The 13,443-nt window shown below is 46.2% G+C and overlaps 1 protein-coding gene across 2 annotated transcripts in view; it reads left to right on the top strand.

Moving 5' to 3' along the window:
* Positions 1–251: 251 nt before the first annotated feature.
* ZEB2 (zinc finger E-box binding homeobox 2) overlaps positions 252–13,443 on the top strand; it is a 129,746-nt gene continuing 116,554 nt past the window's right edge. The window contains exons 1-2 of one of the 2 annotated variants that reach the window (XM_053596490.1): positions 252–533; positions 3,085–3,226. In XM_053596490.1, the coding sequence (XP_053452465.1) occupies positions 3,154–3,226 (73 nt within the window). In that variant the 5' untranslated portion in view covers positions 252–533; positions 3,085–3,153. Of the gene's footprint in view, positions 534–2,734; positions 2,848–3,084; positions 3,227–13,443 lie in introns of those variants that run through there. The other variant, XM_053596489.1, reaches the window with a different exon arrangement.

Below are 13,443 nucleotides of genomic sequence, written 5' to 3'. Positions count from 1 at the left end.
ACGGGGGGGGGGGGGGGCGTGGAGAAGGGAGGGAGGAAGAGAGCCGAAAGGGAGGGAGAGAGGAAGGGAGGGAGGTGGAATTTCATTTCTTCCACTAAAGCGTTTGCGGAGACTTCAAGGTATAATCTATCCCAGATCCTTTCCCAGAGAGAAACTTGGCGATCACGTTTTCACATGATGCTCACGCTCAGGGCGCTTCAATTATCCCTCCCCACAAAGATAGGTGGCGCGTGTTTCAGGGTCTCTCCTCTCTCTCCTACAGAAAAGAAAAAGAAAAAAATGTCATTAGAAGAGGCGTAACACGTCAGTCCGTCCCCAGGTTTGTGTTTCCTGGAGTGGCCGAAAGAGATCAGTTCTAACCTGCTCCGCAGGAATAACGGTCCTGCCTCCCGACACTCTTGGCGAGGTTTTTGTACAGTTTGCTCCGGGAGCCGTTTCTTCGCTTCCACCTTTTTTCTCCCCCACACTTCGCGGCTTCTTCATGCTTTTTCTTCTCACCATTTCTGGCCAAAACTACAAACAAGACTTCGCAGGTAGGTTTTTTTCTTCCCTTTTCTCTCTTTTTATCCCTTTTTGGTAAGCTCGTTCCCCATCCTCCTTTTCTAATTTTCTCATTTTGAGTGGGGATGTGAGTCTGAAGTGAGAAAGGGTGTCCGTGGGTAGGAATTTCAGGTAGGTTTAGCTTCTTTATGGCAAGCTTTTCCCAAGAGTAGCTTCTGCGCTTTCTCTCACAGTCTGGCTTTCTCTCTTTCTTTTTCGCTTCTTTTTTCTCCCCCAAATAATTTGCACTGTACCTGTCCATTCAGGTAACCAAAGGTGCCTCTTGCTACCCATCCTAGGAAAAGTTTTATTGAGAACTATATGGCTGGAATAGAAACTCAACAGGGGCAGAGCTCCTGCTCTATGTTTGCATTTAGTTCCAATTCATTATATTCAACAATTAGAACTTGGGAAATACCTGTTAATATTTACAAAACTTGGTCAATACAGACCTACCAAATTCGGGGGCAAGTCTTTCTCTTAGACATGGCAGCCCATCCTCTCCCACCAGAGAAGGCTGTTTTCTAAGCAGAAAGTTGCTTGTTTTTGTCTGCTTAGCGAGTTTCATTTCTTTATTTCATTCTTTGTGTGTGAATGTGTGTGAAGTAACACCTCACTTCTGTGATTATAAATAAAGAAGTGAAAGTCCTCATGGAACTTGAGTCGTTTACCAAGTGGAGGGGGGGGTCACTAAAGATGGGAAGAAAACTGCTGTCAGGATATTAGGGTTTTAAATTAGGAAAACTTTTGAAATTGTATTTTAAATGGCTGATATAGACATGGGTTTAATAAGACACACACACACACACACACACACACACATCCCGTTCCATACTTTGCCACTGTTAAGTAGAGAGAGAGAGACATAGCCAGAGTTTCCAGGAGTAGTGATGAGCCCTGCTAACATTAATGTGTTTATCTCCCACCTACTTATATATTTTACATGCTCTCCCTGTAATGATGAGGGTAAGATTACTAACTCCAGAGTTAGGAATAGCAGACAAAGATAAAGTTTACAGCACAAATGCCCTGTCTCTCCCTCACACACACACATGCTTATAAAACTAGCAACTGACTTTATTAAACATGTATTTATATGCAATCGTGTGTAAGTCTCAGCATGAATACAGACAGGCCAGTTGTTTCATCCCAGGCATTTGTGTGGCCATTTATTTACTTCAGGATTTTCCTCCAACAATTTCAGATCAATAGGACAGGCAAGAAAAGATAAAAAAAAAAAAAAACCATATGTCAAACAAATTAAAAGTCTCCCTCCTATGTATGCCTAGATAAATTTAAGATGTTTTCTAAAATATTCACTTCTCCTTCTCCTCCCTCCCCCTTCACCCCTCTCAGCAAATGTGTGGAAACTGATACTTACTTTCCAGGTTTTCAGCAAAGCTTCTAGCACAGGAGACAATAGGTGCGGGGCGTGGGGACTGAGTGTGCTTGGCAGAGAAAGGGTTAATGGCCCTTGTGTTACAGTTTGCATCTGTTACATCTTTTATAGCCCCCTGTTTAAACTAATCCTCGAGGCACAGCATCTTCCCAACCTCCACCGAGTTTCAGGATTCTCCTCCTCTCCTGCCTGCCTCCGAGGTTCCCCTACTCCAAGTTTTGACAGTTTCAGCTGAAAAAAAAAAAATGCAGCGCCTCTCTCAATTTTTAGGTACAAAAGTTTTCGAAGCCAGAAAGGATAGGATCATTTAGTAGAGCTTAAAAGTATTGCCGTAGTGGTTAGACTTTCTCTTTCCTTTCTTGAGGGGAAAAAAAAATATTTCTACTGGAACTATTTAAGGGAACCAGTGTGGGGGAGAATGTGTGTGAGTGAGGTGGGGGGAAATACTTAAATAAATATTGTCGAAGTGGTGGGGGGTTGGGAGGGAAGGGACAGTGTCCAAGGAGGCTTATAATTATATTTCTTATTGCGGCGTAAAACAGGAGATCTTAATTTGGGGGCGGGGGTGGGGGAAGGAAGAGACAGTGGCTCGATAAACTCGGAAAGGGGAGGGGAGGGGGCGCGAGCGAGTGGGCTTCCTATAATTACTATTATCAATTTGCCCGAGTGTGCTTCACCCAGGGGCCGTTTCGCGTTGTTTGTTTGTTTGTTTGTTTGTTTCCTCTGGGAAATGGAGTGGGGGTGAGAAAAGATGAGAGTGAAAGAAAGCCTCGCCTCACCCCAAGTTCCCGAGCCGGGCTGAGGACTTTTCGGAGGAAAGGGTCCGCCTCGCCCCGAGTCAAGCAGTCTTACTGTACCGCCGTGTGCATTCCCTCATACGGTCAGGAGTTATGACTCATTTTGAAGATGTAATTCTTGTCTCTGATCCCCTCGCGGGTGAAACACACCAAACAGTAACAAACACAAAGCGCCTCGGGGCCCAGGCTGGGGGCAGGGGGCGGGGAGGGGGCCGCCCAAGTTTCGCTTTGGCGTTGGGGGGCGCGGATGGGTGCTCGCCGGGTCCCCGGCCCGGCTCCCCAGGGCGGCCCGCGCGCGTTTCAATGGGCGCGGGCGATGCCCACATTGTCGCTGTGTTTGGTTGCTAGATCGAGCCTGCGTGCTGCCGAAGCAGGGCGCCGAGTCCATGCGAACTGCCATCTGATCCGCTCTTATCAATGAAGCAGCCGATCATGGCGGATGGCCCCCGGTGCAAGAGGCGCAAACAAGCCAATCCCAGGAGGAAAAACGGTAAGAAGCGGCCCGAACCAAACTTTTCCGGGCCACTCCGCGGCTCGAGACCCAGGAAGAAGGAGGGGAAAGGGAAAAGGAACCGAGGCGGCGGCGGTGGCGGCCCGGGTCTCGCGGGCGAGCCTCCCTCCGCGGCGGGCGCCGGAGCCCGGGCGCGCGGCGGCTGGACCGGGGGGAGTTGGGCAAGTGCCGGGCAAAGTGAGCGCCGGGCGCCCGGGGGCTCCGAGCGCGGGGGTCCGGCTGTGGCCCCGCGCCCCCAGCCCCGCCGCCTCCTCGCGCCCCCACCTCCGCCCTCCCTCCGCCTCCGCCTCCCGCTCCGCTCCGTGCCCGGCCCGCCGAGTCTCCGGCCGGGCTTCGGGAGCGTCCGGCGAGGGCAGGGCGGGGGCCCAGGCGCCAGGTTCTGCTGGATGCCGGGGCGGGGGCGGGGGTGGCAGAGGGACTGCGAGGGCGGGAGAGGAGACCCGGGGATGTGCCCCAGCCAGGCTTAAAGTTTCTTGCCGGAGTCTCCCGGCCGCCTCTCCGTGCGCCAAGTAACGGTCCGCGGGCAGCGGGGCCCGGCCCGGCGCTCCCGAACCCAGAGGTGGGAGGGACTCGGCCGGCCGGCGCGGGGTCCGGCTGAGTCGGCGCGGGCTCGGAGACCGAGGAGTCCTCTCCAGCAGGCTCTGGCCCGCACGCTGGGGACTGGAGAAGTCACAGGGCGCAGCGAGACTTTTCCGGGCAGTTTCTACATGGTCAGGAGGAGCCCGTTATCCAGGCTGAGTCAGGAAGGAGGAAGGAGATGGGGGTGCGAGCGGGACACACAGAGTCCGGGTGGAAGATTACAGGGGAGGGTGACAGTTTCAGTAGGTCCATCGTGGGGAGAGGCACAGAAGGACGAGGGGGGAGAGAGCGAGAGAGAGACCCCCTAGGTATTACCCCAAACAAAATCGTGGGAATAAAAGAGAAAAGTGATTGGCAAGAGCGCGGAAGGCGCCTGGGGGAGGGGAGAGGGCTGGGGACAAGCGAGGGTGCCGGGAGGGAGCTGACGGAGGATATCTGAGTTTAAAAAGAAACCCACCCTTCCCCCCCCCCCCACCAACAAACAAGCGAACAAGCTCCAGCCCAGACTCAGAAAGGAAACTTCTCACTCCCCTCCTTCTCAGCCCGATCCCCCGGCGCGGTGTAGACGCTCCCGAGCCAGGCGCGGAGACGCAGCGCCGACCCGGCCTCCCGCAAACCCAGCCCGCGTCTGGGTGGGAGCGCCGGGCCCACTTGGAGCAACTTTCCTCTGGAGAAGACAATTGTGCGCGCGCCCGGCCTGCCCCAGAGCTACGCGGCGCGGGGAGAGGGAGGCTGGGGGCGCAGTGTGGGGTGCTGGAAGGCGGAAAACACAAAGAGGAGAGAATTTTGATAAGAGACAAATGATGCTCTCCCCCCCTTCTCGTGTGCGCGCGCGCGCGTGTGTCTTTTGCTTGTTGTGGTGAAGGTGTCGAGCCATATGGGGGAGTGATAGAGGAATTTTAGTCAGAAACTGTTCCTTACGTGATCCTGCCTTTCCCCTTTGTGCTGTCTTTGATCTGTTTGCTTGGCTTAGCATTACAGAAAAACAAGTATAGTAATAATGTATCCTCAGCCGCTTCCCCAGGATTCAGCTCAGGTTGCCTGTTATATTTAAGAGGCTCTCTGCCCCCCACTTCTCTTTCCTCCTTTCCCCTCTCCCTCCTTCCCCCCACACTCTCTCTCTTAATTTAATTTTTTTTTCACTCTGGTGTCCGGCATTTATTTAAGGTGGTCCTTACACAGGAGACCTCCCCTTCCCCATCTCTGGGTAATTTAGTAGACACTAAAATTACACCTAATGTCCCTCTCTCCTCTCCTGTGTTTCCTCTGTTCCTTTTATTAAATGTTGGTTATTGATTTTCTAAAATCAATGTCCGTTGTGGGGCTTTTTTCCCCCTCTTACACGTTGCTGATCAACTGGATAACAAAAGCTTTGTGTCAAGGAGGCTTTTTTTTTCTTATGTTAAACAGTCATTTTTTGAGAGAAAAAAAGCACGAGATTTATAACGAGGCTCCCAGAAGTGTTCTTTTGCAGGGCTGACTATTTAAAGTGTTTGTTTCTTCTTGCCTGCCTTCCTCCTTCCACCCCCTTCGGGATTTTTGCCACCGATGACCAGCCTGGCCCCAGCAGTGAGGTCAGGCCAGAGTCCACATCTAGAGAAACAGGGGATCCCAGCTTCCTTGGAACCCCTGGAGGAGGCTCCTGAGGGGCTTCGCAGGTGGAACAGAGTGCAGGGGAGGTGTGCGGTCATGGGCACTGCAACCATCCCCCCCAACCCCAGTCGCTAACTTGGAGAAGCCTCCACACTCCAAAGTGGAAAGTTGAATTGCACGTTTCAAAGCGTTTACCTCAGACCCTGCACACTTAGCATCAAGACTGCCTGTGGCTTACAGCTTCTCTAACTTTGACTATTGCTTGTCTCTTTTTCCAGATAATCTGTGGGAAACGTGCTGTGTGTTGGTTACTTGTCAGTGTTTTTCATTGGGCTTAATTGGACTGAGCAAGGTCCTGGTTTTGAGAAGCAGGTAGAAGAGTCAGCCGCCCCCCCTTTCCATTTTCTTTCTCATCAAACACATATCCAATGCCTTTCCTCTGGGAATTGCTAGGATTTATCTGAACTGAGTGGATTTTTCTTCTTTCCTGGATTCATGGAAAAGATGTCACTTTTGAGCTTGTGTCTTTGCTGATAACACTAAAAATGATGATGCTTATCAAAATCATATAGAAATTCCTGGAAAGGAATAATGGCAATAATAATCATAGAAGTGGAAGCTACAAGGGGGGAGGTGGTCATCCAGGAACCTAGAATGGCACCTTATATAATTTTAATGAACTCAACAGTTTTTATATAGACTAAGGTGACTAGGAGATAAACCGTGTAAAGCACTGTGTGTGTGTGTTTGAAAGGCTGCTCAAGAGTGTGGGTTAGAAGACAGTGCTGTACACAATTACTAAAAAGCAGAGAAGAAGGAGGCAGTTAGAGGAAAATAAATGTACAAAGAGAGAAGCAAGAATCTCAAATCAACCTTCCAGAATCTCAGGCTAGCACAATGCCTGGCAAAGGCAGTGCCAGGGCCAAGCCAACCCATAGCAGGCAGTCTCCTTTCCCCCACATGGAAAGGATGAACGCTCTTCCCAGAAAATAAGATGTGCAGGAGGAAAGGGGTGGTGGGGTGAGGGGGAAGGAGGCGAAAAGCGAGTTGCCTGAAGACACGTTTAAAGAAAAGTTCAGTCAGATGATCCTCAGCCGCCTGACTCACTTTGTAACACTTTCATTGAAGCTGCAAGAGGAGGGGGAAAACCCAGCCCCCCTGTTTCATTCCCCTGATTATACCCCACTATCTCTACACAGCCTTGGAGTCAGAAATGAGCCCTTGGAGCGCCAGATGCCCCGTTGCTGCCTGCCACCGGCACGGCCCGTTTGTAACTTGCAAAGTTTGTTGTTGCTTTTGCCGGATTCAGGCAGCGGGTCCCGGGATGCCTCTGCCTGCCTCCTGCCTCCCACAGAGCCCAGGAGAGGGGCCTGCCTCCCCAGCCCATTGCCTCCCAGCACTGGTCTCTGAGCAAATGCTCAGACACATGCATGTTGTCACAAAAAATCAAATCTGGAAATTGCTCGTTTTGGAGAAGGAAATGAAGTTGTCATTTAAAGGAAAACTGAATGGTGTGTGGGGGGGTGAAAGAAAGGAAGAAAACTTGTATTTGCTTTTTCTCCAAAGTTTCCACTAAAGCGTTGGGGACTGTGTGCGGGAGTGGGGCCCTTTCTACAAATGCCTTTAGTCTGTGATTTTCAGTGGAAAGGAAAAGGGATGAAGTTGAATGCTTTCAGGGCTTTGGATCTGGGGGTAGAAATAATCTGATGAGCAGAAATGACCAACCCTGTTTAAAATAAGTCTTTTCTCTTCCTTACCACTAACTTAAAGGGAGTGGAGGTGCTGGTTGTGGTGCTTTGAGGCTGGTAGGGTCAGAGAAGGTGCTCCCGGTTCAGAGATGCTTAAGTGAAAAGGAAAGGATGTGCAATCAACCTCTTCTTCAGGAGGTGACTCCCAGCCCCGCTCCCTGAGTGGTGAAGTTGGCGTGGGGCAACCGAAAGTCAGAGCCCTTCAGTATACACTGAGGCAGGGAAGTTTCCTTGGGATGACAGTAGTCAGGCCAGACTTGGTTATCTTTGCAAGGGAGGGAGTCTTTGGTAACTAGCTTTGTTAGTAAAGTTGATGGGCCTATAGGGAGCCTGTTTTGCTGACTCTCAAAGCACTCAGGTAGTAGTTGTGTGAGTGCTCCAAAGATATCCATCTCCATCTTTTTCTTTCTGTGGAGATCTATTGCAAGTTTTGTCAGGCTGTACACACACAAGGCTGGGAGCTATGTATCTAGACTGATCTATTTGTTTTATTTCTGTTTGAAAAAACTAAGTCAATTGGGGTAGAAACATGCTTTTCTTCTTAGCAGAGCCAAGAGCCTGGTGGTATCCAGAGCATGATGGTCCACCAGGGGAAAGGGTGGGCTAAGGATTTTAAACTTCATATTGTTTATCTGTTGCTAAGTAAAATAATTTCAGATATTTAAGCATTTATTTTCTAACATGGATAAAAGCAAGATTAAAGTTTCCTGCTATGTCACAGGTCTCAGAAGCTTCCTTCTTTCTTTCTTAATGTGTTCAAAGTAAAGAAAATTCCAGGAGGTTATTAAAGACCCTACTGCAATATTAAGAATATTTCCTGGGAAAAAATTTTTGCCTACCCTGAAGGTAGGAAAGGAGGGTGTTGCTAGCTCTCCAGCCGTGCCGCGTTTATTCTAAGATGTGGGAGATTCTTTCCCTTAAAACAGTTGTTGTCATCTGCATTCTTCCAAGGCTTTTAAGGTGCATTTTCTTCTGTGTGAAAGGGAATTCTTTGTCCTCTTCCTCTCCAGCACCGTGGCTTCCCAAGGTAGACACTATTTTGTGCCTGTCACAGAGAGAGGGAGTGCAGGTTTGCAATGCTCACAGACAATTGATTGTCTGCCCTAATGTGTTTCATTTACATGTTTATAACGTCAATGGTGCTGGGGTGTCCACTGTACCATTCACTCCCGCATTCCCACAAGGGGGCAATTGTCTGAATGGCCAAGTCAGACACCTTTTTGATTGCTCTTTGGTTGTCTTTTTAGAGCAAAGAGAAAAAGGAGGAAAATCTGTGATGCAGAAACACTAGTTGAAAATATACAAAATTGAATGTCACCACAAAAGCAGATGTTAACATAAGCCCAAATATGCTTTTTAGCCAAGATGTGAAGGTTGAAAAAAGAATAATTCATAGCAGAGAGAAGGATGATTTAAAACCAATAAATATAGCTCTATCTCCCCTCTTTACTTCTTTCCTTTCTTTAACAATCAGAAGATGAAATGTGATTTTCCTTTTCATTTTTAAACCTTGAAACATCCAGGCACCTCCTCATTATTTGTATGTTTGCTGTGATTTGTGAATTTTGTATATATTTACATAGCTCTGTTTATGCCAGCAGCATCAGCTTGCCGCTTGGAAAATCTATTGAATGACTATTTGGGCTGTGGGGAGTGTAAACTTTTAAAAAGTAAGATCCAAGTATTTCTTCATCAAGCAGTTTTTAAAAGGGAAATGATAATGACCTCAGGTCTATGGAAGCCTCTGCCTTAATAGCTATGTGCCAAATACTTTTATCTTGGGTGACAGTCATGTCAGAGTGAAAGCTCTCAGGAAAAGTGTAACTAGTAGTTACAAAGTAAATAAAGGATTTCATTTTAAGGTGTTCTGTGGTGTTTTTATGCTGTGTGTATGCATGCGTGTGTGTTCCCTTGTGTCTCCTCTGAGGGAGGTGTGAGGAAAAGCCATCTCTGCCCGTGCCTTTTGGCTTTTCTCTTCTGTTCTTCCCTACCTGTTATGCATGTATGTAGCCCACATGATACACCTTTTTTTTTTTTTTTTTTTTTTTTAAGATTTTACAGTTCAGATGGTGCCTTGCTGGTTGATTTAGGTAATAGTTATTATAAGTTATTCTGATGTTGTGTGTGGTCCATGAAGAGAGAAAATTCCAACTTTCATGTCATCTGGTGGGAGCTAAACAGGGAGGAAATACTTTTATAATTTTTTAGTAAATTAGGGAGGAAAAAAAATCGCCAATCTGTGAAAAGATTTTTGCCTCTCCGGGAAGACACACACACAGTAGCTGCACCGTTAGCTGAACCCCTGACACGGCGGTCTTTTGAATGCCTTAGGTATGATTTCACTTTCGCTCACATCAATGCTGACCTGAATGCCTTTCATATCTGATCCGCTGTGTCTCTCCCAGTAAACATCCCCTGAGGGGAGAACAAAGAAAGGAGCTCTTCTTCTTCTTAATCACAATTCAGCCCTTTCACCGCCGGCAGGCTCCATTTGCATTCTGCCACAGAAAGCCAAGATGAAAAGAAAGAGAGAGAGGGAAAGAAAAAGAGAGAGAGAGAGAGAGGCAGGCTCAGGGTAGTAGCTGAGTGAAATAACTTAGGTGTTTGTGGCTGTTTGTTGGGCTTCCCCTAGTTACCAACCTTATATAGTTGCTGTTCAACCAGGCCCTGTCCCTCCTGACAGGCATATAGTGTTACAAGATGGCAAGTCTGTACTATTCATGGCTACCCGATTAACACTTGAGGTAAAGTGTCAGGGTGGGATCAAATTCTCCCCCAGAAGCCTGTTAGATTTGGGGTCAGGTGTGTGGACTTCCCGCCCTTGAGCGCTGCTTAATAACTGATTGCTGACCAGCAGCCCAGAGAGGTGAGGGCACTTGGGGTTGGTGGGAGGATCCGGACAGCAAGAGTCCTGGGCCCCTGGTTTGGTTTCAGTGAGGGGTGCTCATACCCTGCCTGAGAGCACTTATAAATCCTCAGGAAAACTGGAAAAGACTTTCCATTTTTCCCCCTGACATTTTATGATAATTCATATTTTCAAATGAAAGGGGAAAAAAGCCAAGAAAGAAACTCTCAAATGAGCCAAAAAGGAAAAAAAAATTCTCTGAAAAGAATTTTAGGGGGAAAAGTTGTTCTATTTTAAAAAGCTTTGAGGGCTGTAAAGTGCCACGTTTTTCACACCTTCTCCATACTTTTTTTTCAGATTTTTTTAGTATGTTTAACATTTGTGAGATGACAGCCTTTTTGTATCTCAAACTGGATGCTTAAAGATTTGTAGGGAGGGGTTGGTGGTATTCACATTCTCTAGTGAGAGAAAGTTTGTGCCTAAAGGGCTCCTTCTTCCTGGGAACTGTTTAAACCCTCGCAGGTGGACCTGTCAGGTTTCACTATGTTATTTGCCTCCATTTCCAACATGCAAAAGTAACGCGCAGTGAATGGTATTGGAATGAGACACAGCAAGAGCAGAAACCTCTCGTGACAACTTTTCAGCTGCATTATCTTGCTCCTGAACTGTCTTGCCATTTTTTTTGCTTTCTGAAACCACTTTTTAAGATACCAACAGTTTTTCTTCAACAATTAGATTAAGCATACAATGCGCACAGAAGCCCGCACACACAACTTTGCAAGTGCAACTCTCCAAACAGCAGAGTGAATTATTTGAAATGGGGGCTTTTCCATAGTCACTATGGCAGATTTCACTCCAAGAGCAAAACTAAACGGAGATATTACAAGTTGTATGCGAACATGTGACACAGATTCCTGATTTTTTTTCCTTTTTCCCAGAAGATTTACAGAATTTACAAAAAGAGATTATCCCTACACCTTCCACCCCTCCTATCCACCCCCATGACCCAAGCAATGAAGGATTTAGGCAGATTTACTTCAGTAAACACCTTTGGACACTTGGGGGGAAAGTGGGAGTCTGTTTGCAAAAGGAGGCTTTTGTTAAGTGAGGTACTGGGATAATGCTTTACCAGGCAGCTGTGATATTAACCTACCCAGCTATGCGGGAACACTCTTTAACTCTTTGAGTGCCTGGCCTTTTGCACTCCGCAGATAAAATCCTGGCTCTCCAAAGACACTCAGAATTCTGGCTCTAGCAGTTTATTATTCAGACAAGTCTTGTAGACATGAAAACTGTTCAAGCTTTTAAAACAATGTGGTTTAATTAGATGAGGTGGACCTACATTGCTCATAAGCCCTCCAAATGGTGGTTTATAATTGGCAAGGGGAAAAAAAAGATAGGAAAAAGGAATCAAGGCAGCACATTAAAAATTCCAGGAAATATCTTTAGAAAAGCTATTTTCATTTCTAGCTTTTAAAATATTAGACTACGGTAGCTAGAGGGAAAGAGGGAATAAAGCAGCTGGGGCCTCTCTCCTCTCTAGAAAAGACACCAGAAGTTTGTGATGAAGAAAGGGGCTTCAGCTTGAAAAGCTTTAAGAGGCCAATTCGGACAGTGACATTATCTCAGCCTTTGCATCTTTTCAAGGAGGAACTATTGCCTATCTGTCCCAGCTTGAGAGGTCATGTGCACCTCAGAGTCAGGGCTTTGGGGCGGCCGTTACCAACTTGAGACTTTCCAAAGCAAGCAGAGAGACATTTATGAGGAAGAAGTTAATGGTTATTTTTTGCTGGGCACAAGAATAACTTTACAGGTGTTGCATGGGGGCTTAAATAAGATTGCCTTATTTAGTTTCGAAAAAGAGTGTAGGTGTCAACGTTTGAGCAGCCACAAATGTGTGAGAAAGTAAAGGGTATGAGACATGACAGAATTAAAGGTGTTTGCTATGTTGTTACACCGTGTGTCAGGCTGTAAGCTCCCTTTGTCACAGCTTCCTGGTGATTTGACAGCGCAGATCTACTTCCCTTCTAGGTGAGACAGCATTTTTAAACTGGAGTTATAAATATGGTACACCCTTCACATTGTTCTCTTCCTCCCAGACCCATGAATCCTATTTGAAAGTGTCTTGCCCTGAGACACAATGAACAAATACCCATATACAAGGGGGCTGTGGGCTCGGGGCCCTGGGCAGCGCCTGCATCACAGTGGCTGGCATTGACTGTTGTTTGGCAAGAAGGTCCTCTGCCAAATCATCCAATAATTAAGTTTTATGTTATTTGTATGAACGACCAAGCATGCGATATTCCTTTTTCAAATCAAAGGAAGGCTTCAAATTACTTTTTGAACACTTTCAGACCATGGTCAGGTCACAGTTTGGGGGCTGAATTAAAATGATCTCATTCATGATCTAATTGAGGTTGGCAAAACCTTAGCAGTAGCAGGAGTACATAAATATAAATCAAAGACCAAAATTTAGCAAATCATATCATTTGCTAGAAATCTGCTCATGAATTATTCTCCAATTGCCAACCCAGAAGTTAAACTTTGTCTCCCCTCAGCAACAGTAACTGTGCATATTTTTTTCAGGCTTCTGACAGGAGAGTCAGAGGAGCTGAAGAGAGAAAGGAGAAGGAAGATGATCACTGTGTCACCAGATATTGTGCATTTCTGACCCAAGAGAGTATGAGAGCTGATAAAGCCATGTACATTTACAGTGGGCACTGCAGTCTTGGTTAGAAATTAATATGGGCTTCTAAAAACCAGACTCCACAGAGCAAGCAGCAGAGAGACACACAGAGTGTAAGGGAAGCACAGGTTTTGAGAAGGGTCTGATTGAACTTTGCTTTCATTTTGCAACTGAGGAATGTAATCATCATAATGACTCATGATTATTTACAAATTTAGTTCTATTACTGAGCTGAGTCTAGGGATTGAGATTTGAAGTAGTGGTTAGAATTAGGAGATAGTACAGAACTTGTAGTGTACCCATGGTAGGGTTCCTCACCTTCTTTCTTTCTTTTTAACATTACTATAAAATGAAGACTCCAGATCATTTTTCCTAAGCCTGTGATATTAAATGTCATATTCTATTGTATATAATCCATTTTTAAGTTGTTCCTAATTTTTCTTGCTTGTTGTGTGTTATTTCAGCTTAAACCCACTCATGCTCTATTATAAACTAGAAGTCTAATTCTGAACTTGAATATTTCAGAGTTTAAATTTTAAATCCCACGTAAATGAAGATATTTTTTGAATCAAGCAATATACACAGAACTGGTCAGTTTAGCCAACTTATCACAAGAGCAAACATATGAAGGTGCATTTTTAAATCTCCAGGACAAAGTGAAAATTTTTGAAATAATCTCAGGTGAGAGAGGCAAATTTGGAAATAAATAATCATCAGTTAATGATTTCCTAAAACATATTCTACA

The sequence above is a fragment of the Nycticebus coucang genome, chromosome 7, assembly GCF_027406575.1.
Source record: "Nycticebus coucang isolate mNycCou1 chromosome 7, mNycCou1.pri, whole genome shotgun sequence".
NCBI classification, from domain to species: domain Eukaryota; kingdom Metazoa; phylum Chordata; class Mammalia; order Primates; family Lorisidae; genus Nycticebus; species Nycticebus coucang.
The sequence above is the reverse complement of the archived record's forward strand: the minus strand, read 5'-3'. Positions and strand labels throughout refer to the sequence as shown.